The sequence below is a fragment of the Pseudonaja textilis genome, chromosome 1 (assembly GCF_049901715.1).
Source record: "Pseudonaja textilis isolate UNSWEBS1 chromosome 1, rPseTex1.2, whole genome shotgun sequence".
Lineage (NCBI taxonomy): Eukaryota > Metazoa > Chordata > Lepidosauria > Squamata > Elapidae > Pseudonaja > Pseudonaja textilis.
In genome coordinates this window covers 310,390,374-310,415,527 of record NC_141990.1, presented here as the reverse complement: position 1 = coordinate 310,415,527, position 25,154 = coordinate 310,390,374, and the positions used below count along the sequence as shown (strand labels likewise).

Genomic DNA, 25,154 nt, shown 5'->3' with positions numbered 1-25,154 from the left:
AATATTTGTAGCTCAGGGTTGAATTGTGGGGTCCTTGGTACTCTGAGCTTGATGGTTTTCTTGCAGATGTTTCATTACTAAACTAGGTAATTTCATCAGTACTAGAAGGGAGTGGAATTTGCTCTTATTTTCATATACTAGTGGTTTATCCTGTCAGTGTTGATCAGTTGCTTCACAGTGTTTTGATTGGTGCCATATCTCTGTAGCCTCAGGCAGACAAAGGCTATTCTGCACCCTTCCTTCAAATGTTCTTTAAAATAGTGTCTCAGCATTCCTTTAGGCATCTCCAACATGCAAACTCTGGTTAGTCATCCAAAAATGATTCCTCTTTACCTGGAGCTTCAAATTTTTCTGTTTGCTGGGAAGGTGTGTAAAAATCAGTCTACATTTAGTGTATATCTGACTTTGGGTTCCAACTTTAGGTTACATTTATGACTGCTTATTTTGTTTCTACTACGAGTAAAGAAATGAGTGAGAAATCATCATTTTTATAATTACTCCTGAAGTGGTGTGTGTATAAAAGGCAACACTGATCACTGATCATAACAGCACAAGAACAGGCAGTAGACACCAGATCCATAGAAGCAGGGATTTACCACACTAGGTAGAACCCAAGGGGTAGATCAGTGCCTTGCAGCTGAAAGATGTATGGACTAACTCCCAGAATTCTCCAGCCAGCCATCATGGAGTTTCCACAGAAGATTGTGGAGAATGATAGAGTAGATCCAAAAGGACAGGCAGGCATTAGATAATCAAGCAGACACTGTAGTAGTAGACAAATTAATAGACGAAGACCAGAAGACCTCGGAAGCCAGGCAAGGCGCCTCAAGATGAGTGATGTGGAATTGGCCACACGCACCCACTCACATGACCACTGAGCCACGGCCACTAAACCACGGCCACAAAACCGCTAGTAAAAAAATTTGAACCCCACCATTGCTTACAACAGTTCATTTAGTGACAGTTCAAAGTCACAATGGAACTGAAAAACGTGATATAGGACAGTTTTTCCACACTTGACACTAATGCAGCATCTCCGTGTCACATGTTCCAAATTCAGGCACTTGGCAACTGGTTCGTATTTATGATGGTTGCAGTATCCTTGGGTCATGTGATCACTTTTTGCGGCCTTTTGACAAGCAAAGCCAATGTTCACTTAACAACCATGTTCCTAACTTAACTGCAGTGATTCACTTAACAATTCTGGCAAGAAAGGTCCTAAAACAGGGCAAAACTCATTTAACAACTCTCTTGCTTGGCAATGGAAATTTTGGGCTCAATTGTCATAAATCAAATATTATCTGTATGGAGATGATAGTGTTTCAGAAAAAGGACATTTGGAACTTCCAGTATTCCATTTGAAGATGAACAGAAAATAATGTACATTATAATGTACAGTGCACTAAAACTCAGTTAAAAAGAAACTCATTTAAAATTTCCTTGTTCATCACCTCTACATTTATGCACTGCTTTTTATATTTTATTATTGACTAAAATATAAAGTTCTATATGACTTCTAATTATGGTTTGGATCAATGCTTTTATTTCATCATATTCCATTAACTTTTATTTTAAAAGAATGTTCCAAATTCAATCACATACAATACTTACATGTTTGGGCCATCTAGAAAAGGAAGACTGTATGCAAATAAAATCAGGAAATGATCTCTGATTCATTAGCCAGCAATTTAGAGAACAGCCTAATTTCTAGCAATGAGAAAGCAAAAGAAAAAACACCCTGAGACAAACCATAGAGGCAATATTTACATGGAAAGACAAAAGCCATGTTTTACTAGCAGTATTTGCAACCTGGTCCTTTTCCTCAAAGAGTTTGGTAAGGGTAAAGTATTGCATTATCCTGCAATACTTTACTTCTGGCCAACAGTTGCTTGTATTTTTGTCGGCATTCCTTTGCTAAAAATAAAAACTGGAGACCAAAGATGCTTGACTGATATCTTTTTTCTGGAAGTTCACAGCATAACTTCTGCTAAAGATGACACCAGTTATATATAGTTTGCCTATTTGTACCCTATGACTATATTAAGTGTCGTACCTTATGATTCTTGACGAATGTATCTTTTCTTTTTATGTACACTGAGAGCATTTGCACCAAGACAAGTTCCTTGTGTGTCCAATCACACTTGGCCAATAAAAAATTCATTCATATCATTACCCAATCAGGTAACATCATCAGTGCACAAATATTCTTTCCTACTGATACCATGATCAATGGACAGTTTATTGATTCCACTTTTTTCAGATGATTCTAAGATTGAAGAAAAGTCTACATCTTTTGCTTGCTCAAGTATTTTTTAAAATACTAAGCCCATCATTGATTCTTTGTGCAAATAAGAAACAGAAACCTAGGCAAAACTGGCTCTCTTGGTCTAGTCTTCCTATTACTCTATTTGGAAAAAACTTTATTCAGACACAAGCGACCTCTTAAGGAAAAGGAGGAAGATTCTGGTTTGCTAATTGTTCTAATATATAAACATAATTTTCCTTTAACAAAGTTAATATAACAGTTAATGGATCTTCCTATCCTTTTAAATAGTTTCAGTACTGTGATACTGATCGTGGTCAAGTTTGATGGTTTTGTATGGCAAACTAATAGGTGATTCTTTTTTTTAATCCTCTGTTTCCAAACAGGAAGCAGCCCTTTTTTTCTTTGACTGTCACAGTAGCTAGGAGGAGGGGGAGCAAAGAGGCCCAAGTCTTCACTGTCCAGTCACAATGTGAATCTCTTCTCCACCTCATTGGCTATCATTTTTGCAATGGCAAGGGAGGAGGTGGCAGCAGGTGAAGGGGCGTTCCTGACATGGAGTATTCGAGCAGCAATGTCTCCAGTTCCACTATCAAACACAAAATCATCAATCAAGTTCCCACCACTGTCCAAGGCTTGAGCTCTGACCCCAGCAGGTCCTCTGCAAAAAGAAAGGCATTAAAAATTCAATATTTAATTTGATAATTGCCCCCTCACCAATGTGACTTAACATGAGACAAGACAATTACTGCATTGTCATAGTTAATTATAGAACAGAATAAAACTTGTGACTCATAGACCAATAACACATTTGTAAAACAAATGAAACAAAAGAATCCCCTGACATCAATAACTCTGGCAATCATTTGTGGGCAAAATTTACATGTACAATTTTGTTACTTTTAGAGAAATAAGTTTATCCTGATTGTTTACAGATGATTGATTAAACACACCTGATTTTAGCTAACAACTGAGAGGCTAATCAAGAGAAGCCCTTACAAGGTTTGTTTCTTTAAATTCAGTTGCACAAGGGCTCAGGGTTTGCATTTGGGATTTAAATTGTAAACAAAGGACTGTACTCCAAAAATTGGATGGTGTCAGATTAAAAAAAGAAAATTGGGTCAGGACAAAAACTGATTTTGATAACTGCATCATATTAAAGACATAAAGACCTTTCTTGAGGGAGATGGGTGGTCCAGAAACATAAAATATAAATAAAATAAAATATATATAATTACTGTGGGTTTGTGAATCATTCAAGTTTGATTAGACAAAATGTATTAAATCTACAAGTTTAATAGGTTATTACTAATAAATCAGGTTAATTCAAAGATTCAGTTCAAAGGATCAATTCAATTTAAATAATAAAATATACATGTGTGCAGAATGTTTGAATCAAGCAATTTATTTGATTTGATGCATTGAATTGATCTGGAAATTCAATAATTGTTGCAACTGGATCTTTGAAATAAAATTTCAATCCTAATACAGGTAGTCTTCAATTTACAACCATTCATTTAGTGACTGTTCAAAATTAAGACACTAAAAAAAGTGAATTATGATCTTTTTTTCCATATGACCATTGCAGCATCTTTTATTTAACATCCTCACTTTATCATATTAAAAATTACTGCTTAGCAACCTTTTGGAAAGATTGTAGCAGCTGTGCCCAGTTGTACAGTACAGATTATGTATCCTGCTTCAAAGTGCACACTTAGTTTAAATTACAAACAAACTCAACATGGCCAAATCCAGGATTTATTGCCACACACTGTTAGCAATATGTTTTATTACTTTAGGACAGGGGTGTCAAGCTCAAGGCCTGAGGGCTGGATCTAGCCTGCAGGGTGCTTAGAACTGGCTTGTGGGCCCACCCTGGAAACAGTGAAGGACTGGCCTACGATGCCTCTGCCAGCAAAATCAGAGCCTGGATGGGCTGTGTACCTTTACGGGCTCTGTTTTTGCTGGCAGAAGGCTGCAGGAGGCCGTTATGACAAAAACAGAGCCTCTTTGAGTGTCGCTGAGCTGGCCATGCCCACCAGCCCTCCACAAGGTCAAACACAATCCTGATGCAGCCCTCAATGAAATTGAGTTTGACACCCCTGCTTTAAAATCTAATTTGTGGTTTAGATGCATACTTTTTAAAAAATGGCTCTGGCATATGTAGGTATATTTCTGTATCTGGTCATTAAGACACAGACCCAGGGCATTCTTGGCTTGTCCCTCCCAGCTTCCAACCTCAGTTCTTTCAAGGTAAGGGATTGCCTCCTCTTCAACTCCCTTCAACTGCCTAATCCCCATTATTAGCGCCCTTTTAGCTGCCCTACACCCTGTCTTGTGGGACTGCTTGCTATACTGTGGCTCAAGGGTTCCTTGGCATACTGTGGTTCTGGGCTGCAAGAAATCCCTAAGCTACAGCCACAGTGTGCAGCCTCAGCCACTCCACTGAACTGCAGTTTCCCGACTTCAGAGAGATATGAAGCCACAGCTCAGAGTGGCCCTGCCAGTCACCTTTGCTGCCCTACAGCCCACACTCCGTTACCCCAACTGTATTTCTCAATTTTTTTGCTCCCCCTGCTGACAAAGTATACCTGGCCTGGACCCTTCACAAAGTGGCTGCGGCCATGTGAGGCTTTCTTCCACAAGTCTTGCAAAGAAACCAGTGTGCTTGGTCAGCAGGAGCAAGAAAATGGTGAAAGTCAACTGGGGAAAACTGTCAGGCACAAAGAACCAATTTCAAATGTGAAGGGGTTCAAATTTGCTGATTTACTGCTCAAGCCTAAGCACAGGAATCTTCTCAACTAATGGTTTGCAGCTATGTAAGTTTCAACAATATTCAAAGGGGGAGGTTGGACTTTGTTCTCTTGTGACTGCCTAGAGAGTCTAAACTGATTCCTCATTTGACTTCTTCCCCGGTTCTGCCAGTTTCTCTCTTACAATGATGGAGCACAGAGTGGCAAGAAATGTGGAGGGCAGGGCACCAGGACACAGACTGGGGAGAGGGGGAGGTAAGTAGGAGGGAAATGAGTCATCCCTGTGGTCATACGGGCAGGTGGGATACCAAGCAACCAAACTTTGATCACATGACTGCAGGGTTAGTTGAACAGCCGTAACTTCAGGGAATAAGAACCACTCATTCTGTGCCATCCTAACTTCAAACAGTTGCTGAACAAATAGTTATAACTCATAGAGTACCTGTATTTGACTAAGAAACAGAAGGGAAATGTGTATCGTAATTTTGAACCTCATGGCAGTAGAAGAAAAGTAGTAGCTATGTTGGACTAGTTTTCATCAAATGCTTTTTCTGGTGTGACCTGTTTATCATGGAGTTGCTTCTTCAAAATTCTTAAACATATTCAACCAAGGTGGGGGAAAACCCACTCGTGTTATCTCAGCAATTTTAAATTTGTTTTACCTCTGAATATCATTGATGGTAACTTCAGGGATGATTCTTTGCAGCTGCTTCAATTGGGCATTTAGAAAACATGCTCTGTACATTTCACCCACCCCATATGAAAAATTCTTCAGCACTAGTTTCCATAAGCCACTGGGAGGAAAAAAAAGGGAGCCGTTTATTGCAAACTGGTTGGCGAAGGTTAAATTCTCTCATCATCCATAATTCTATAAACTCTAAGGAGACCTTGGAAAACATCAGTATAGAAATATAGTAAATAAATGTGGATGTGTCTCTGTGTGTTCATAGATTAGATGCAAACAACTAAAAGTACAAACTAATAATCGCATCCTAATTACACTGAAGGAATTAGATCAGTAGTAACAAAGTCATTTTAGTGCTGTAGCCTGAAGCTAAGAAATACTGCACTGGGATTAATATCATCATCTTGATTTAAGCCTTTAATTATTCTGCTGGTTTTTACTTTACATATCTAATTAAGAGGACTTACCTAAAATGTTTATGCCACATTTTTACATTCTTGTGATGCTGTTTTTGTAATTGTTCTGAATAAAAATATGATTTTAGTTCATTTTTATCTAGTAAAACAATTATATTTTTGTTAAATACATAAGCAATCTTATCCATTTTTTTGTTTTTCTCCTGCTGCTTATGTTTCTTCAGATGATACAAATGGTTCTAGGGAACTATCGGTTTTTATAGGGTCAATATTTGTATTTGTTTTTTCTTCCAACATTCCTAAACACAATATTACTTACCATACAACCTGAATTGAACCACACTCTCAGTCCTCTCCCACATTTCCCACCGCAAACCGTATAAGTCTTCTTGCAATGCTCACAGGTAATACTCAAGTAACAGAAAAACAAGGGAAGGCATACTAACTGGAAAAGATTACCTGTAAGCAGCTGCATCTATAAAATCTTGAATGCTGAAGTCATAAAACTTGTAGCCCTCTCGTTTAAATGCAAGGACTGCATTTGGCCCAAGCCAGACATTACCATCCATCCGTGGGGTAAAATGAATGCCCAGAAAGGGGAAACGGGGATCAGGTACCTGTCATACCAAAACAGACAGAACAAGTCCTAAATAAAAATTCATTTGACGTAGAAAAGTACTGAATGTCTGAATCGCATATGTACAAACTATAAAACAGTTTTTTAAAAAGTTCCCATTTAACTGTAAAGAGATACAGAGAATAAATGGAGCCAATTTTACCAAAGAAATAGTGGCTCTTTTTCATTGGATATGTTTTAAGTAGAAGTGAGATGGCCACCTACCAGAGATGCTTTAATTTGAATTCCTGCATGAATCAAGGTGTTGGAATCAAGGCCTAAATGGCCCATTTCAATTACACATAACAAAATAAGAGGATTTTTTTTAAAAAGAAAGGCAGAGTAAAGGAAAATAAACGGCAGTGATTTGGAAATGGAATTGAGACACTTTCTATTAAGTTTAAGGGCTATTAAAGTTTAAATAACTTTTTGCAATACCTATAGTGCCTTAAACCCCTCAAGGCTTTTCTTCTTCTGCCCAATAAATGGAAGTAGTGAGAAATTATATACCGGATAAATGTTTCCTTTAACTAAATAGCACTTCTCTGGCTTCAGCACCAAATAATCTCCCCGGAAAGGCACAATGCGGGGCTCTGGGTCACAACCACTGATCTGGGAGAGTCTGTCCGAGTAAAGTCCTGCACAGGACACAAGATGGCGGCATCGGACTTCCTTCCCCTGTGACAAAAGCAGCACAAGTTTACCTCAACTATAGCATACCTAACACAATTTCAAAAGCAAACAATTCCTCTGAAGATTTTTCCTCTATGCTCAATCTGCTCCTTATGTATGAACTGACCTCATACCAGGACATGAACTTTTTACTCTGAAATAGAAGCTCAAATCAAAGGTAAGTCTTTTAGGAAGAGAGAGAACTTCTGGAGAAAGCTAGTCTGGCCAAACAAGTGATACCTTAGCCCAGAGATCTCCAAACTTGGCAACTTTAAGACTTGTGGACTTCAACTCCATAAGTCTTAAAAGTTGCTAAGTTTGGGGACCCCTGCCTTAGCTAATGGAAAAGGCCAGAAGTCCAGCAACTCCACATGACAGGACTACCTGCATTTGAAGTCAGAGCTTCTTGGGAAATGAGAAGCCTTAAGCAATTAATGAATAGGCGCAGTTAGAACTTTATATTTTTGTAAAAACTGCTAGAACCGTGTCTTTGTAATGCTTCGTAATGTGGTTATTATCTTTATCAAATATTTTCAGATATTAAGAATTATGTTTGCTTTTCTATGTAGAGGACTAAGGAAAATCTCCATCAAATAATTTTTAGTATATATCTATCCTTTCAGTGAAGATTACACTCTTCTTTTCCCTCAATCTTGAATGCTATTTTGTATATTAATTCAGTTTGCAGATTTCCTTAGAGATGAACTCAGAAGATGTATTAAAGATGGCTGGAAAAAACATACACAGGTATAATAACCTTCATTTTTGATATCAAAGATATGTTTAAAGACTTTGGAATGTATTTGTTATTATAAAAAGCAGATGCTGATGGTGCTTTGCTAACAAATTAATAATAAATTCCGTACATGCATCACTCTGTAGATGTCATTTTTACTATAATATTCTACATCTTTCTATTTGATCGCTGCAAAAACTCTGTGATTTAAATTGATATACAAACTGGCATTCTAAACTGAGTATAATATAAAAATAACTAAAGTATTAACTTACTAAAGCAGCAATTAAGGTAAAATCATTTTTTATGTTTAGTAAGTTAAAAAAAAAACCAGAAGGTCAAATATATGTATTTAAAAAATTGAATTGAATGATTATCTTACCTTTGAATTTCTAACAACAACTGGATATTTCATCCCTACAAATAATAAGATGAATTTAAATGGGTTATGGAGCAATTGTTTTATCCCTTGTGCAAAATGAAAGCCCAAATGATAGTTTCTGAAGAGAAAGTGGGCTCATCTTAGACTTAGAATAACTTTATTGTCACTTTAAATGTATACTAATTGGTGTACATTAAAATGAAATTTCATTGCTTACAGCTCTCAAAGTTGTATACACTATATATACACTATACCTCCAATATACACTACATAAGCATGACAAAAAAACCTATAGACACATATAGACACACCCACACAGAGAGACAGAGAGAGAGAGACAACACAGTCTAGTTCGGATGTATTCATGTACATGGCAAGAAAAACTAATCCTGCGACAGATGGCATAGGGAACAAAACCATTACAGAATCTGGTAGTACTGCTAGAAATACTTCAAAAATTCCCCCCGGAGGGGGAGCAACAGAAACAGATTGTGAAGTGGGTGTGTGGGGTCTCTAACAATGCTTCGAGCTCTAAGCACATAGTGCTTATAAGCAGTACTGAATAACGGGAAGCAATAATCTCCCCAGTTCCCCACTCTCTATATGGACCTTCTATCTGAAAGCCATTTCGGGCATGGACTGTGCGAAGTCAGGAATTTTTTTTAACCTTGGTTGATTGCACATGGTATATTGGGCTGGTTCGTACATACTAAGGTCAAATGAAATAAACTTTGTTGTAGCTTAAATTTGTGTCCGCCTATAGGCTACTCTGGATTTTGCATGGCACATCAAAAAAGATGTATTCTAAAAACTGAAGGGACCAACGTTTGTTTTTTGAAGAGTTTTAGGAGATGAAATAGGTCCCTTAGGCATTGTACCTTGGGGCTGCAAGGGGAATGCTGGTGGACACACTCTTGGGAACACCATCTTAATTGTCCTCTCTGCTTGTTGCTTGTATCCCTATGATTTATATTGACTGTTTCCTAGTATGATTCAATTGCTTATTGTACCCTATGACTATTATTAAGTGTTGTACTTGATGATTCTTGACTCTTGACAAATGTATCTTTTCTTTTATGTACACTAAGAGCATTTGCACCAAGACAAATTCCTTGTGTGTCCAATCACACTTGGCCAATAAAGTATTCTATTCTATTCTATTCTATTCTATTCTATTCTATTCTATTCTATTCTATTCTATTCTATTCTATTCTAATTCTAATTCTAATTCTAATTCTAATTCTTTTGGAAGAGATTTATAGCTCCTGCTGCCTTAAGAAAGTCAAAAACATCCTTCAAGATCCATGTCATCCTGGGCACCCTTTTTTTGAACTATTACCATCCGGCAGACAGTACAGAATAATAAAAACAAGGACAAATAGGCTGAAAAACGGCTTCTATCCCAGGGCAGTAGCTCTATTGAATTCTACTGTATAGTGCAATATTAATGCAATATCAGGGGTTTTCAATTCAATGTATAGAATGTGAAGGATGTGTGTTTGTGTTTATTTTCATAGTCATAATGTACACCGAAGATGGTATTTAATTTCATTATACAAGGTGAAATGACAATCAAGTAAACTAAACTAAATTAATACATGTTGAGCTCAAGGTCTGCATATTACAGTGAATCCTGAGAGGAAAATTCCAAAGAACATTGGGGAAGTGTATAACTATAGAGGTGTCAGAAACAAATGATTTATTACAAATTACCTTCTTTACTTCCTTCAGCACTTTCCTTTGCCATATCCATGTGTTCCACCTCAAACTCTGTCAATATAGTACCTCCAGCTGTCTGAAAATCTTCAGCATAGGCTAGGGCCACCTGCCTGTAGTTCACAATGCCGGTGTATGGGGAATCCAGAGCCATCAACCCCTGAAAAGGTGGACGCAGGGACAACACATCTGTTCACAGGATCAATATTGAAAGAACAAAGAAGACACAAAGGGGCCATTTGAATCAATGCAACTTTCAGCAAGGCAGCCTACATGCTTATTAGGTCTAGGTGCTTACTCAGATTGTGCTGCTTATTGGCAAGGAATGACAGGACAATTTAAAAGCACATGAAAGTGGCACTTGACTAATGTTTGCCAAAATGGGTTGTTCAAGAAAACTTTAGAACAGGACCATCTGACATCCCCAGTGCAAGTATCTATACCATTCCTATCTTTGTAACCAACAATCAGTAAAGATAGTTGATGAGGTAAAATACTGAAGAGTGACATGTATGGATTGACGCTTATTTTTGGAAATCAAGCATTGATTAGTAGGCATTTGCAGTCTGGGAGAGCAAACTGGAGGATTTTGCCTAGAATACCAAAGGAGAAGATACAGACAAAGAAGAAAAGAAGATGGACTCTTGTTTTTGACTGGGTATGGTGGTTGGAGACTTTGAAGAGCGGACCTGCTTTTCTTTTTGAGGTAAAAGTTAAGGACATGCTGGGGCTTGATTAAAACTACTATGAGTTACTGACTCCAGAACAGCCACAGACCCGACTGGGAAGAGAATATGGCCTCAGCTAGAGCTCTTCCAGAGAAATAATACCTGGATACATATAACCAAAATAAATGAGCATGTTAGTTTTACATGAGAAACTCCAAGCAACATGAACAGTGAAGAAAACTTCATGGTGATCTGTAAGGTGTGAAGGTTTGTCATTCTAACAGAAAACTCAAACCATGCCTGCTGGAAGTGGAAGCTTGTGTCATTAGAAGAGAACATAAAGGAATGAATCTATATATATAAAAGCGAAATACCACTCACACATCCTCACAAAATCTCTAAAACTGTGAAGCCTACAAACTTGAAATTTGGCACATTGGCTTCTGGGTGCTCACTAAGAAAAGATTTTTCAGAATGACCATTAGAGCATTAGTATTTTGTATATTATTATTAACACATTCTGATGCTAAGGCATTCTACTCCCCTTCCCCACCTGAAAAGAAATCTGTTCCAAATGCAAAACACAAGCAGAGGAGAGGAGTTTCCGTTTTAGTTTCAGTTTCACAGCAGCAACCAGCTTTAGTACAGAACAGTTGAGCTAAGCCATGCCCAGGCTCCTCATCTCCTTCTAGCTCACATAGCAAATACTGCTTCAGTTTCCAAACAGCCCTCAAGTCTCTCGCACACTGACAGGATGCTAGCCAGATGAATATCAATGGATGCTGGTAGGCAGAGGCAGAATTTTTTTCTCCTTATTTTCCTCCCCCAAAACGAAGCCCGATTCGTTTTCGTAGCGAAGCACAGATATCTAGCTAGTAGTTTATATACTGTATCGTCAGACATGAGGGAAGGTAAAATTTTGTTTACTATGATGGGTAAAGCAACTCAGCAGAGGCAGAGAAATGATAGGAATGCCAAAGAGCACAAGAAGGAACAAAAGCTTAGGACCCAGAGAAGCAAGAGGAACTCTAGAAGCCAGTGCATGGTTTCCACCTTCCAACCCCAGCTTCATGGAACAGGATGGAAGATACTCAGGCCCTGATAAGTCAAAAAAACGTAGGATCCACTTTGAAGAAGAAGAGGTGCACTCTAGTGATGTGTAATTCCCAAATGTGAAAAACTAAGGTTAGAACATGCAGATTTGATATGATGTGAGAGAATATGTATTATCTTCCAGGTCTGTTCAATGGGCTGCCAAAACTCTTCAAGTCTATAAACAACAGTTGAGCCATCTATTCAGGTGAAAGTGAACAAAAAATGCCAGAAAAGACCTCAAAAGATTTCTCCAGAGACAAGGAGGAAAATGATGTCGGAAATTGAAAAATTGGGAAATGCAAGTAGTATACTTGTCTTCTCTTCCACAAAGAGAAAGCAGGATCCTGGAAATCAGAAATCCTATATTTAATTTTCTATATAAACTTTAATTGAATTCACTACTATGGTTAAACTGCATAGAGATAGTGATTTTAGACTTTGCCCAGTACCATCTAACATTTAACAAGTTATTTATACAGAAAAGATTAGATAAATCTTAGATAAAAGATTAGAAGCAGCTTACCCGACAATAGGGTTCCTTGGCTTGTATTTCTTTGGGAGAGATTAGTTTCAGCCCCCGGACATTATTCTGTGTCCCCCTTTCATAAAGTGCCTTGAGTCTTGGAATTTCTTCATGTTCAACTGCAACAATCAGCTGCCAAGGAAATAAGAAACTAGAGCAACCACAGAACAAAAAAAATACCACGGAGGAACAACACGAGATAACCACACTGTGAAGTGTGAAACAGAATTAATATTTGATTAGACTTCAATTAAGATTGCAATATAAATTAATTGTGCTTTATAACTTTATTTAGCCAGAGGGATCTTTCCTTGCTGATATTCTTTCTTGATAAAAAACTACTGACTCTTGATTTCTTTGAATCAAATAACCATAGAAGAAGTCAGTCTCTTGCTCTTTAAAGTAATTGTCAGCTAAAGCTGAACTGGCTACAAGTATTATATACTTGCTCCTCCTCTGGATGATGTAAGTATTGGACTGATTTTTCTCTTATCACAAAAGAAAACGATCTGCATTATACCAAGTGTTTTTTCAGTATCCACTCCAAACACTTAGGGAAAACAGAACAGTTTTATCTTATCTTGTTCACCATTAGGCCACCACTAAATACCTTTGTTGACTCAGCAGGTGGCAGCAACTAGCTTGTTTAGGCTTCAAAGCTAAGCAAGGTGAGGCTTAGTTAGAATTTGGATCAGAGCTCACCATGAAATTTGAGGAATTTACCAGTTGCGTGGCCATGTTGAAAAAAAAATCTAGTTCTAGCCTTAGGCACGAAGCCAGCTGGGTCACCTGGGGCTCATCATTCCTTCAGCCCTGGGAAGGCGGCAGTGGCAAACCATTTATGAAAAAGAATCATGCCAAGAAAACTGCAAGGACTTGCCAAGTGTCAGAAACTGACTCAAAGGTACAAAAAACCAGACATTGAATTTAGAATTTATTTTGGGGACAGTTGGAAGAATGTAGTTACCGTATATGAACTAGTGCAAACAACCTGGTACTGTATGTTATGGTTGAAATTTCTTTTTAAAGCATAGTGTTACTCAGGTAATCACATAAGCATGCATAATCTTGAATGCCTTCCTTTGAGTAAAACTATCTGTACTTTCTTTCTGCCAATTTAAACAGCACTCATATTGCTCCCCATTAGATTTGATTGTAAACAGCTGCAGTTTTAGGAGATGTCACATTAGTCACCCATCCCTACCATCAAAATAAACTGACATATAATTTTGTTTTTTCAAAGGACACAATTATTCTAAGATAGATCTGCTGAATTGTGTTCATATATACTGCTATTGCAAATGTAAAAATAGCAATAAAGCAAGGGAACAAGGGAAATGGAGTTAACACAATCATACTCATAAGAAATATACACATACAAGCATATATATATTGGTTTCTGATGTTACTATATAACAATTATGGAAAAGACTAATCAGTAACATTTCATTCTGTGTAACTCTGAAGACTACAAATTATATAATGACTGGAACGCTGTTTCAGTGATTATAAAATAGTAATGAAAAAAAATCAGAATAGGGAAGAATAGGGTATCTATCATATGATTCTTGGGCCAATTCTCCTGTTTGAATAATAATAATAATAAATCAAGTGCATTAGAGTTATAGTATGATTAAGTCTGCTTCTCTTTAGAATCATTTAGAACAAGCCACCCCAAGAAAATTAAGTAACTTAATCAACTGTATTTGAAGCTGTATAAGATTAGCAGGAAAAATTTCGGCACTTACCGTACCTTGCCACATTGTTTATATGGGATTCTTTTTTGGTCACAATATTCATAGCAGAGAACAGCTCCTTCTACACACAACTTAGCTTTTAGGGATCCAGGTGTATAGTAGATTCCACTGTGAATAACACCACTGTTATGCCCACTTTGATGGAGAGCTAAATAGAAAGTTACATCTATTGTTTGATTGATCATCTAATACACACAATATTTTGTTAATCAAAATATTATTAAAATAAATATTATTTTATGTAATTTCATTTTTAGTTCTAGAAAAGATAGCAAGGTAAAATAGACACAAGCATAAGAGCCACATAAGCATGCATAATATCAAAATATAAACATTTATGTTAAGCAATAAGATTTAAGAAACGCAAACTAAAATATCAAGCAAATAAAAAATAGACATTTATTTTCATGATCTGTTCCTGATTTTTTTTCTGACAGCTATGAATGTCCTATGCAAAACTATGATATACAGGAAACTATATAGATATGATGGGCTTCCATTTGTCAGAAACTTATAGAAACTACGTAGGCAACAAAATCCATATCCTAGAAATCATCGATTTTCCATTGAGTGGCCCCAAGAAATTATAACATTAGTAGGAATTTTATTGTTGTCTTATGACGAATGAGTTGTAAAATTGGCCCATCAAAAAGATTTTTAATGGATTGTATATCTACCTGAAATAGAGGTAGTTCACATTCAGCAGCCACAATTGAGACCAGCAACTTGGTTATTAAGCTAAGTAGTCATTAAATGAAACCATAACTTGTGCTTATGCTTTTACTTCAGCTTTCCTTTGCTTTTTAGACCTATGAAGATTGTAAATCCAAGGACTGGTCACGAACCATCGTAACTGCAAACTGTGGTTAAACAAGGCAATCACTAAACATTTAATACTAAAGGAATACTGTACCTATAAGTTAAACATATCAGTGGAAACAATACAGAAATCTGTCAACTATTTTATCAATTTCAGATATCATACCTAATTCCTTTTCTTTTTCAAGTACTGCAAAAACAAGAGACGGATGGCGCAGGCTAAGCTCCCTGGCTGATGCTAGACCCACAATTCCACCACCAATGACAACCACATCAAAGGTACTGTCAAAAAAATTGAAAAGATCATTTGCAAAACCAGAAAATTTAAAAATTCAACTTTACCACTTTGTTTTTATTATGAACTATAATGGCTTATGGTTATTAGGAATGATTCCCGTATTAAGCCACATATTAAATAATCATGGTCTGCTGCATAATCACAACTGCCTGGGGTCATGCAAGCTAAACCTGTGGCTTAAAATAGCAGGATCCACCCAACATGCTACACATGTCAGCCAGACAAAGCTCATTAGGGTTTAAGTGTAATCTGTAAAATCAGCCAATTTCTTAATTATTTAGTAGTACTTTACTGTGCAAATTGTTGATCCTGGCATGGAAACAGAGGTGTCTAAGAGCTGGTGCAGTTTCATCTCAGATTCCAATAAAGGGAGATACTTAAGCTGGGGGCATTACTTTAAATTGTGCTGCTTCTCTTTCCCTTTGAGGCCTCCCCCCCCCCAAGAGGAAAACTTGAACTTCCTCTGTTGAGTGTCTGCAGGGGCTGCTCATGAACCTGGATGGCTGAGAATCGCTACAGACTTTTAGCTATACAATTTGGGATGAACACCCTTTGGAAGGTGTGGGAGTAGGAATGGATTTCTAGAGGAAAAAACAATTAGTGTCTACAGAACCAGGAGCACTACTCAGGTGACCCTGAGGACACAGATAAATCCCTAAGTGTTTCAACGACCCCAATAACCAGCTGTCCGCAAGGAATATAAATCTTTCCATTCCCCACTATCCTATCAGAGCTGAAGAAGCTTCTTGGATGAGAAGTGAAACGTCTTCAAAGGAAAAAAAACAAGAATCTCCAGTTGCCTTCTGAAAAAGCACTGAAAAAGCACAACCATGACCTGGGTGACTGAGAATCTCCACAGACTTTCAGCGGCTGTAAAAGTTATGACGGCAGAGCCCCCGCGCTCGGTGCTGCAGGCTGCTGCCCTGGGGAAGTGGGAGGGTGGTGGCACAGAGTACGGGCCTCGCGGGCCAGGACCTACGCCCGAGCTGCGCCTCCGCGGAGCTCTCGACAGCCGCCTCACCTCCTCCGTCGGCCGTTGTCGGCGCTGAGAGGCCGCGAGGGCATCGCCCGACCCCCCGCCCGACCCCCGGCCCAACAAGGGCGCCAGGCCCCGCCAACGGCCCGAATCCACGCCGGGATCATTGCGAGTTCTGGCGGGAGGGCGAACGAGCCAGTCTGCCCGACTCCTCCTCCTCCTCCGCCCACTACAGATCGGGCCCTGCGGGTGTGTATGTGCGTGTGGAGCGGGGGGAGGGGGCAGTTAGAAGCAGATCGGAGGCCGCGCAGGGCGGGCCCGCTACGACTGAAGGAATCCCGCAGAGGCGGACGCCAGAAGCACCGCAGCGCCCGCCCGGGGTGCGTTTCCCCACTTCCCATGGCTTCCCATGCGGGGAGGGAAGGTCGGGGCGGCCTTTTTGCCAGCTTGCAATCTCATCCCGTTGTTGGATGCTCTTGCAACCTCCTTCCATCCTCTTTGCAGGAGCCCTCCTCGCTTTGCCAAGGCGGTCCTAATTCCAGGGCCATCAGCCGGGATCTGGGCTGGGGAAGACTCTCCCATCGTGGTTCAATTGCCGTGCGGGGCTGAAGGTCTAAATGGTGGAGTGAAGGAGAAATGAGGAAGGGACTTTTGCCTTCTACAGTCCAGGAGCCCCAAACGTCTGAGCCTTTTTCCCCCATCAGCCTTTGCCCCTTTCCTTGTTTGCAACTACGGAGAGAACTGCTAAGTCGCCGCAATGTTGTAATAGAGATAGGGCCCAGATCATGGCTAGGTTAACGGACTGCACTGAACCACAATGCTCTTTTTTGTGCAAATACAACCTATGTGTAGCTCGTTATCCTGGGTCAGAAGTTACTGATGGGAGTAATGTGACTGATTTCTGGAAATCCACTAAGCTGTCATTACTACCATCTTTTTCAGAAGTTACACGATGTTGACGGAAGTGCTGATACGCCAAACAAAATGGTTGAAGAGGGAGCCGCCTGGTGGTCTGCGGAGGCATTTCTGGGGATGGCTAAATGCAGTGTTCAATCAGTAAGAACGCAGGCAAGATAAATAAAGTTGTTTCCATAATAAGTTGTTTGTACAGTGCCGGCCGAAACTAGTTGCCCATTTGATTGCCTTCTGAACCAGCCTTGAGAACTGCAGCACTCTTTAAGAGTGAGCTGGGGTTTGAATTTTCTCAGCTCCCTCATGAAAGTATGAACAATTTTCCAGGTTGACATGACCATTAGGTTAAGGAAGGCAGCTGCCATAGGAGGCACTTTCTAAGGGAAGGTTGCGAACCCCAAGACTTCTGAATCCCTAAAGCTGCGCTCCTGACTTTTGGTTTCATGGAAAACTAGCTGAATACCCATGCTTCACTACAAAACTGTGATCAGGCTTAGTTTTGCGGGAGGAAAATAAGGAGAAAAAAATTCTGCCTCTGCCAACCAGCATCCATTGATATTCATCTGGCTAGCATCCTGTCAGCGTGCGAGAGACTTGAGGGCTGTCTGGAAACTGAAACAGTATTTGCTATGTGAGCAAGGAGACAGCAAGGAGCCTGGGCATGGCTTAGCTCAACTGTTCTGTCCTAAAGATGGTTGCTGCTGTGAAACTAAAACTTCTCTGCTTATGTTTTGCATTTGGAACAGATTTCATTTCAGGTGGGGAGGGGGGAGTAGAATTCCTTAGCATCGAAGTGTTAATAATAATATACAAAATACTAATGCTCTGATGGCCATTTTGAAAAATCCTTTCTTAGTGAGCACCTAGAAGCCAAGAGGAACATACGTGCCAAGTTTCAAGTTTGTAGGCTTTACTGTTCTGGAGATTTTGTGATGATGTGTGAGTAGTATTTTGCTTTTATATAGATTTGTGGAAGGGAAAGTAGATGCTGTTTGTATCTCAGATAGAAAAATGTGAGTTGTAAGCTCATATCTACTTGGTAATCCTATCTCATATATAGTAGTACGAGTAATCTTTGATGTTTTTCCTATATTGAAATTAATTGGGGGTATGTGCACTTGTTATGATTCAATACAAGTACTTTAAACCTCACGCAAGTGCAACATCTCTCTGCTATAAAGGAGCCTGTCATTTTTAAATTTTTGAAGCTGCAGAATCCTACTGCTCAGCATGCTTTGGGAAAACAAATGATAAGAGTGATTGCTCCTTAGGACTGCAGGATGCTTCCTAGGAAGTGGGAACAGGAGTCCTAGCATAACTTTTTGTGTACAGGAACTTTTTGGTTGAGTGATTGGATGACCAGTCTTTGATTTGTAACTTGAAATCTCAGAGGCTTTTTAATCCCTGAATACACAGATTGTGTACCAAACTTGAGATTGCAATCTTCTAATAGCGTTTAATATGTATAAACTCTCTGGGGGTGAAATGTTTTGCTTCCTTAATGTGAGCTGAGTTGAATAATGTTGGAGTATCATATAGAGCAGGGCTGTCAAACTCCCGGCCCATGGGCCAGATGCGTCACACACAGGCCACGCCCACACTGGGTTTAACAAAGGGGGGGGAGTCCTGATACGTCACGTGACATCGCCGTGACACCCCTGATATAGGGGCTTTTTAGAAGATGAGCAGGGCCACGATGAAAGCCATTTTAATTTTTTTGTTTTCAGTTGCCTTTATATTCTTAGTAGTTTCAACCACCTTGAGGGTTTACACAGAAAGGTAGTGTGGAAATAAATATTCCTGTTTGATTACAGTAGAATTAAGCAACTTTTTTTGGTTTAGGATACATTTGATGAGTGCATTCACAACATGACTACTATAGTAGCTCCACTAGATATTTCCTTTGATGTCCTGAGAACTTAATGGGACCCAGAATGACATTCAATGCTAAAGGCTGGTGCTTTGTTTTGGAACAAGTCAAGTGAGGGGCAGGGACTCCTAGTCTAGAAAAGAGGCTCCTGAGGGCAGACTGGCAAGCATTGCTTATCTTGAAATGCAGGAACTTCATCTTGACCTTGATTGAGGTTGTAGTTTAAGATTAAACCAAAATATTCACAGCCAAAGGGGCTCAGGTGTTGCAATTTAATCAGAGCATCATTTGTACCCACTGTGTTTTATGAACTCAGGTATCGTGTTTTGCAAACAGTGTCTTATTTTTGCAATTGTCTTTATTCAATAAGCTATAGGCAAGTCATGGTTTAAGGTTTGCTTAAACAGTGTGTGTGTGTGTGTGTATCACCTTAAATGAATGTGTATTTATTTGAAAATTGCGTCCATGCACTTCCAAGGTATATCTCTTCTATGTTATTTTTATTTTTATTGAATATATTACCTTTTCACCAAAGGGCACTCAAGACAGCTAATTAAGATTGAGTTTATATATATATGTAAATCATGGTTTATTTATAATTGGATTTGGCTACAATTAACTTGGTTCTCATAACGCATTAATCTGAGGTGGTATTCAGCAGGTTCTGACCAGTTCTGGAGAAACGGTAGCGGAAATTTTGAGTAGTTCAGAGAACCAGCAAATATCACCTCTGACTGGAGATTTTACAGTATCCTTCCCTTGCCACGTCCACCAAGCCATGCCCACAGAACCGGTAGTAAAATAATTTGAATCCCACCACTGGCATTAATCCAGAAACAAAGGTTTTTAAAGCACAAGGGCTGGATTCATATAGCATATTAAGCCAAAAACTAAAATGTCTTTTTTATTGTGTGAATGAATCCCACACTTACTGGTGGAAATGATTTATAAGTTACATATAATCTGCAGTATTCTTCTCAACTTTCTTTTGGCTGGGAGAGGAGTCTATTAATAGGAAAACTTCAACCTTTTCCCCCCAAGGCTATTTTCCACTCTGACCTACACAATGATTTACTTAATGAATAACGCACCACATTTATTTTTTAAGTAGGTTTCTTTCACAAAAGTGTACAAATGTAAGGCTGACCCTAACATTAAACTAATACAGCTAGTTTCTAAAATCATGCTAAGAAAAGCAGCCGGTTGAGAGGTCAGGAGGGCCAAAGCCCAGTTACAGTTTTTATCTATGGGCCAACCTTTTGGAACAGCCTCCTGTGGGAAGTTTGATTGGCCCAACTTAAGGGACCTTCCAGAAACTGCTAAAAATGGAGCGTTTCCACAGGGTTGAAGGGGAATTGACAGCAGACGCTGTTTCAAGTTATATGTTTTTGTATTTTATAATGATTTTTGCTATCTCTTGTGAGCCACTAAGGTTTTTTTATGATTATGGTGAAATATTAGTGCAATACATAAGTAAATAAATATTCCAGTGAACTGGTCAAACTAGTTTAAAAACCCTAAAGAGTTGTAATTTGCATTGTATTAATTGGGAGAAATCTTATTTTTGGGCACAGTGGATTTCATCTGAATGCTCTTAGCATTAAGCAATAGAGGATATTAACAAATGTTATATACGGGAGATAGTTTCTTCAGGATCACATCAGAAAAATAAATAAATTCCTTGTCTGCCATGATCCCCATTAATTATCAAATATCCCCAGAATTTTTATTTCAAGCCGGTCCATTAAATAAAGATGCATACTGTAGTCCTCAACTTACAACCACACTTAGGACAATAATTTCTGTTAGTTCTGTTAGCAAGTCATGACCAGACTTGATTTTACAATCATTTTTATGGCAGTCATATGGTTCTTAAACAAATTCAGCTTTTCCAGTTGATGTCTTTTATCAGAAACTGGCTGGGTAGGTCAAAAATTACATTCATATGACCGTAGGATATTACAACCGGTTGTAAATGCAAACCAATTGTTAGGAACCTGAACTGCAGTGTGACCATGGGAGGGTGAGGGTTGTGTAATGCTCATAAGTGTGATGATAGGTCATAAATCACGTTTTTCTGTCATAACTTTGAACCATCTTTAAATGAATGGTCTTAAATAGAGGACTGTCTGTATTTAATGAAGCTTTAAACCAGTTTTCTCACACTTGGCAACTTTTAGATGTGTGGACTTGAACTCTTGGAATTCTCCAACCAGCATGTTAAAACTGCCAATTTGCAAAACACTAATATAATCTGTGGTCCTTTACATCATTTATGTTGATTTGAAGATACTGCATGTAGTGGAAAGAACTCATTGTTATGCCTTCTTGCCAGAGTTGACCATGAACGAATCCAGGCTGTTGGTCCAGACAGAGCAGCTTCAGAGTGGCTCCTTCGGTGTGGCGCGTCGGTGCGCTACCATGGCTATGACAAATGGCAACAAGATTATAATGCACTGCCTATGGGGCCGCTGGAGAAATATAAGATCCAAGCCATCAATGCCACCGAATCTTGCATCATGAACAAGGGATTTGAATATTTTGGTATGTTATGGAGCCTAATATAACTAATTCAATCTGCAAATATTCCCAGACAAATTGTTTGATAAAGTGTTATTTGCCTGCCAGCTCATTCCCTTTGTGTTGCTCCGATACAGGAAGCTTGCCTTTTTAAAGAATTGTGCAAAAGACATCATACAAACTACAGCCTATTTGGTGTATTGCTTTTGCACGTGGTGAAATCTGCCTAAGGGCAGTTCACTTCAATAATATTGCATAGCAGTTATTTCATTTGCACCACTGTTATCCTGATGGTATCTACTGAAATCAGGAAGACAATCCCCCCGCTCCCCATAACACAATTTCCTTTACCTATTTCATTTACAATTTCCTTTACCTATTTCACAGGATAATCAAGAGTAATTTTGAGACATCAGGCAACCTACCCTGATCTGCTACCTTCCAAATGAGTTTGGTTTCAATTCTTATAATGCCCAGCCAGCACAAGCAAAGCACAATTGGTTCTTACCAGGTTAGGAAGGATTATGTTTAGGAATATATTTGCCTTACAAGTAATACAAAACAGAATACGATTTTGTTTGGATTGTAGAATACATGATATTCTCCATTAAGATTTAGAGTTCTGTACAAAAAAGGAAACTGGACTTAAAAAATCCTGATTAGTTGTTGGTTTTGTCAAAATATTGGTCCAACTAAGTCTCTAACTGGCAATAGCTTGTAAATCCTAGAGATGCTAGAAATTGATCAGGGTCATTTTCTCAGAGTTATAGTCCTTTCTTTGAAGAGGAATATCACTTTCATCAAAGGTTCCTTAAAAAAAACCTTTTAAAAATTTATATAAGAAGTTAAAACTATTTTCTCCACAGTTGTGAAAATAAAACTGTAAGGGAAGGGGACTTTGCATATTCAATTGCACCCCATATAATATATAAGGCACAAATTCATTATTGTAATCCTGAATTATATGTGACTTCGCTGGATCAGAATGGTTTGATTTTATCTAATGCCAGTAGAAAGGCTCCACTTACTGTACTTAATGAAGCTTTGCTATTACTATTGTTATTGCTGGGTTTGCAAACAAATAGTGACTTAGCATGTTCCATATTATGGAATAGTTTTAAATTACGTTTTTTTAATTCTTAATATCCAAGTTCATGCAACAAACTGAACTAAAATTAAGCAAACCAAATTGTGACTTAAAATGATGTGAGTCTAGTCAATATATGGCTAAGAGCAAAAGCCCTTCACATAAGCTTTTTGTAATAATCTCTTCCCTTAACAAAAGACATTATGCTATTTCAGATGGTCTAAAGCATCTTGAAGAAATAAAGCTTTGCAAGTGCATATACATTGAGGATACATGCTTACAACGGATTAGTGAGACTCCAAACCTGCAGAAAAGCCTGCTGCGTTTGTTTCTCATTTCTTGTGGGAATGTTACAGACAAAGGCATCATTGCATTGCATAAGCTCAGGTATGTAACACAATTAAGACACCTCTATAATTTATAAAATAGTTATGTTGATTGTATGGGCTGTGTTCCCTCCTGCAGCCTAGACAAATTAGAGACAGCTCTTGGTGTTCTCTGAGCTTGGTTATTTTCCTTCATACAGGTAGACTTCGACTTACAACCACAATTAGAATTGGAATTTCTGTCCTACGTCACTGCAGTCCTAAAATCAGTTGGACCTGATATTGCTACGATTTTCATAGCAGTCATTAAGTGAATCAGATGGTTATTAATTAAATCACAGAGTTATTAAGCAAATCCAGCTTCCCCAATCGGCATTATTTGCAATGACCTGACCATGGGATGCTGCAACCAATTGTAAACGCAAGCCAGTTCCAAATGCCCGAATTATGACGATGTGACAACAGGGGGTGTGATGGTCATAAGTGCAAGTACAGGTCACAAGTCATTTTTTTCCAAGGCTGCCATAAACTTTGAACTGTTATTAAACAAACAGTTGTAAGTTGAGGACTACCTATAGTAGGAAACTTGTTACGTATAAACAACCAGCAGTCTTCACTGATCTGTGCACTCATGGTGATACCTAGCCTACATTTGCAGGAAAACAACCCAGCTTAGAGAAAACTAAGAACCCCACAGTGCAACCCTGAGCTACAGATGTTCTATACCCATGGTGGCAAACCTATGGCATGCATGCCAAAAGTGGCACGCAGAGCCATTACTGCCAGCATGCAAGCACTCGCCCAGAAAAGGTCTACTGCGCATGTGAGTGCACAGCCTGCCTGACAGCTGATTGTTGGATATCTGGCATACATGTGCGGGTGAGTGCAGGACACATTTGCGCATGTGCAACATGTGGCGCGTGGGGGGGGTCGCATGCGCAGAAGCGCGGGTTGCATGCACATGCGCAGGACGCATGGGGGGGCCCGCGTGCATTGCCTTCTAGGTGATGGCACGTGAGCACGAGCAGGCAAGCACATGCGCAGTTATCAGCACGGGAGCCCCAAAAGGTTAGCTACCACTATTCTATATTGTTGAAATTAAGAGACTGTTCACAGCATGTGTACGGATCCATGTGTCTGTCTAGAATTCTGATGGGGCCACCATCTCTAGATGTTTTTGCCTTGGTTTATGCTGGAAAGCTTACAGTACGTTAATTGCTTCAGTTAATGTATGGATCGTCCTCAACTTACAAGCATTTGTTTAGTGATTCTTCAAAGTTATAACAGCACTAAAAAAAAGTGACTTATAGCTGTTTTCCCACTTACGACCGTTGCAGTGTCCCCATGAATATGGGATCAAAATTTGGATGATTGGCAACTGACTCATATTTATGACGGTGGCACTGCGCCAGGGTCACGCGATCACCCTTTTCAACTTTCTGATAAGCAAAGTCGGAATTCACTTAACAACCGTGTTTACTAACATAGCGACTGAAGTGATTCAATTAATAACTGTGGCAAGGAAGGCCATAAAATGGGGCCAGACTCACAATTGTCTGTGGCTTAGCAATAGAAATGTCGGATTCAATTATGGACGTAAGTTGAGGACTACACATGAACATGAGTTTAACTGTATAAATGCTTGTAAAATTTGGGGGAGGGTGGGGGAGTGGCGTAGCAGTTATTCTATTTAAAATAAGGTATTGATGACACTAGTGAGTATTGTTAAATGGGTACCTTTTGCTTTCTGTGCCTCCGAGCAACTATTTTGCTAACGGTAATCTTCCTTCTCCTATTCTTTAATTTCTAACAGCAACCTGGAATATTTGTTCCTGAGAGACCTGCCAGGGATCCAACAGAAGGAAAAAACTGTTCAGTCCCTTAAGAAATCATTGCCAGCACTTGAGCTGGAATTAGACTTGGAATGAAATCCTGGCCATTCTAGGTGGCATCATTTGCATCATTAAATCTGTGAAACGATCCCCGGAGCAGCCCATGGTTATTGTGGAAGTCCTTGTCCAACGTAAGAGGAGGCGGCTGCAGGCGGAAGCCTGCGGGGGCACA

The 25,154-nt window shown here is 39.1% G+C and overlaps 2 protein-coding genes across 7 annotated transcripts; one reads left to right on the top strand and one right to left on the bottom strand.

Annotated features, from left to right (window-relative positions):
- Positions 1-1,762: 1,762 nt before the first annotated feature.
- On the bottom strand, positions 1,763-16,590 carry L2HGDH (L-2-hydroxyglutarate dehydrogenase). Of its 4 annotated transcripts, none has more exons than XM_026698774.2 (10): positions 16,421-16,590; positions 15,268-15,383; positions 14,279-14,430; positions 12,526-12,657; positions 10,237-10,399; positions 8,524-8,558; positions 7,244-7,411; positions 6,577-6,734; positions 5,679-5,810; positions 1,763-2,924 (listed from the first exon to the last, which is right to left on the bottom strand). In XM_026698774.2, exons 1-10 carry the CDS (start codon positions 16,540-16,542, stop codon positions 2,729-2,731), a joined length of 1,374 nt encoding a protein of 457 aa, XP_026554559.2. In that variant the 5' UTR covers positions 16,543-16,590; the 3' UTR covers positions 1,763-2,728. The 4 variants fall into 4 exon arrangements, with proteins under 4 accessions (XP_026554559.2, XP_087778614.1, XP_087778616.1 ...); XM_087922488.1 differs by having other exon boundaries at positions 14,274-14,430; positions 16,421-16,572; XM_087922490.1 differs by having other exon boundaries at positions 10,237-10,428; positions 14,274-14,430; positions 16,421-16,441.
- DMAC2L (distal membrane arm assembly component 2 like) lies at positions 16,488-25,070 on the top strand. 3 transcript variants are annotated; one of them, XM_087922492.1, is made up of 5 exons: positions 16,488-16,624; positions 17,318-17,431; positions 21,493-21,701; positions 22,980-23,151; positions 24,904-25,070. In XM_087922492.1, exons 2-5 carry the CDS (start codon positions 17,328-17,330, stop codon positions 25,016-25,018), a joined length of 600 nt encoding a protein of 199 aa, XP_087778618.1. In that variant the 5' UTR covers positions 16,488-16,624; positions 17,318-17,327; the 3' UTR covers positions 25,019-25,070. The 3 variants fall into 3 exon arrangements, with proteins under 3 accessions (XP_087778618.1, XP_087778617.1, XP_087778619.1); XM_087922491.1 differs by having other exon boundaries at positions 16,618-16,755; XM_087922493.1 differs by lacking the exon at positions 16,488-16,624 and adding an exon at positions 16,648-16,759 and having other exon boundaries at positions 17,321-17,431.
- Positions 25,071-25,154: the final 84 nt, after the last annotated feature.

Coding starts and splice junctions, on each gene's coding strand:
- DMAC2L (XM_087922491.1), top strand. CDS start 16,631: ATGTGCGTGTGGAGCGGGGGGAGGGGGCAGTTAGAAGCAGATCGGAGG. Junction 16,756..17,317: donor CACCGCAGCGCCCGCCCGGG/GTGCGTTTCCCC, acceptor CATCTTTTTCAG/AAGTTACACGATGTTGACGG. Junction 23,152..24,903: donor ATTGCATTGCATAAGCTCAG/GTATGTAACACA, acceptor AATTTCTAACAG/CAACCTGGAATATTTGTTCC.
- L2HGDH (XM_026698774.2), bottom strand. CDS start 16,542: ATGATCCCGGCGTGGATTCGGGCCGTTGGCGGGGCCTGGCGCCCTTGT. Junction 14,431..15,267: donor TGAAAAAGAAAAGGAATTAG/GTATGATATCTG, acceptor CTTTCTATTTAG/CTCTCCATCAAAGTGGGCAT. Junction 2,925..5,678: donor ACCATCAATGATATTCAGAG/GTAAAACAAATT, acceptor TTCTTTTTGCAG/AGGACCTGCTGGGGTCAGAG.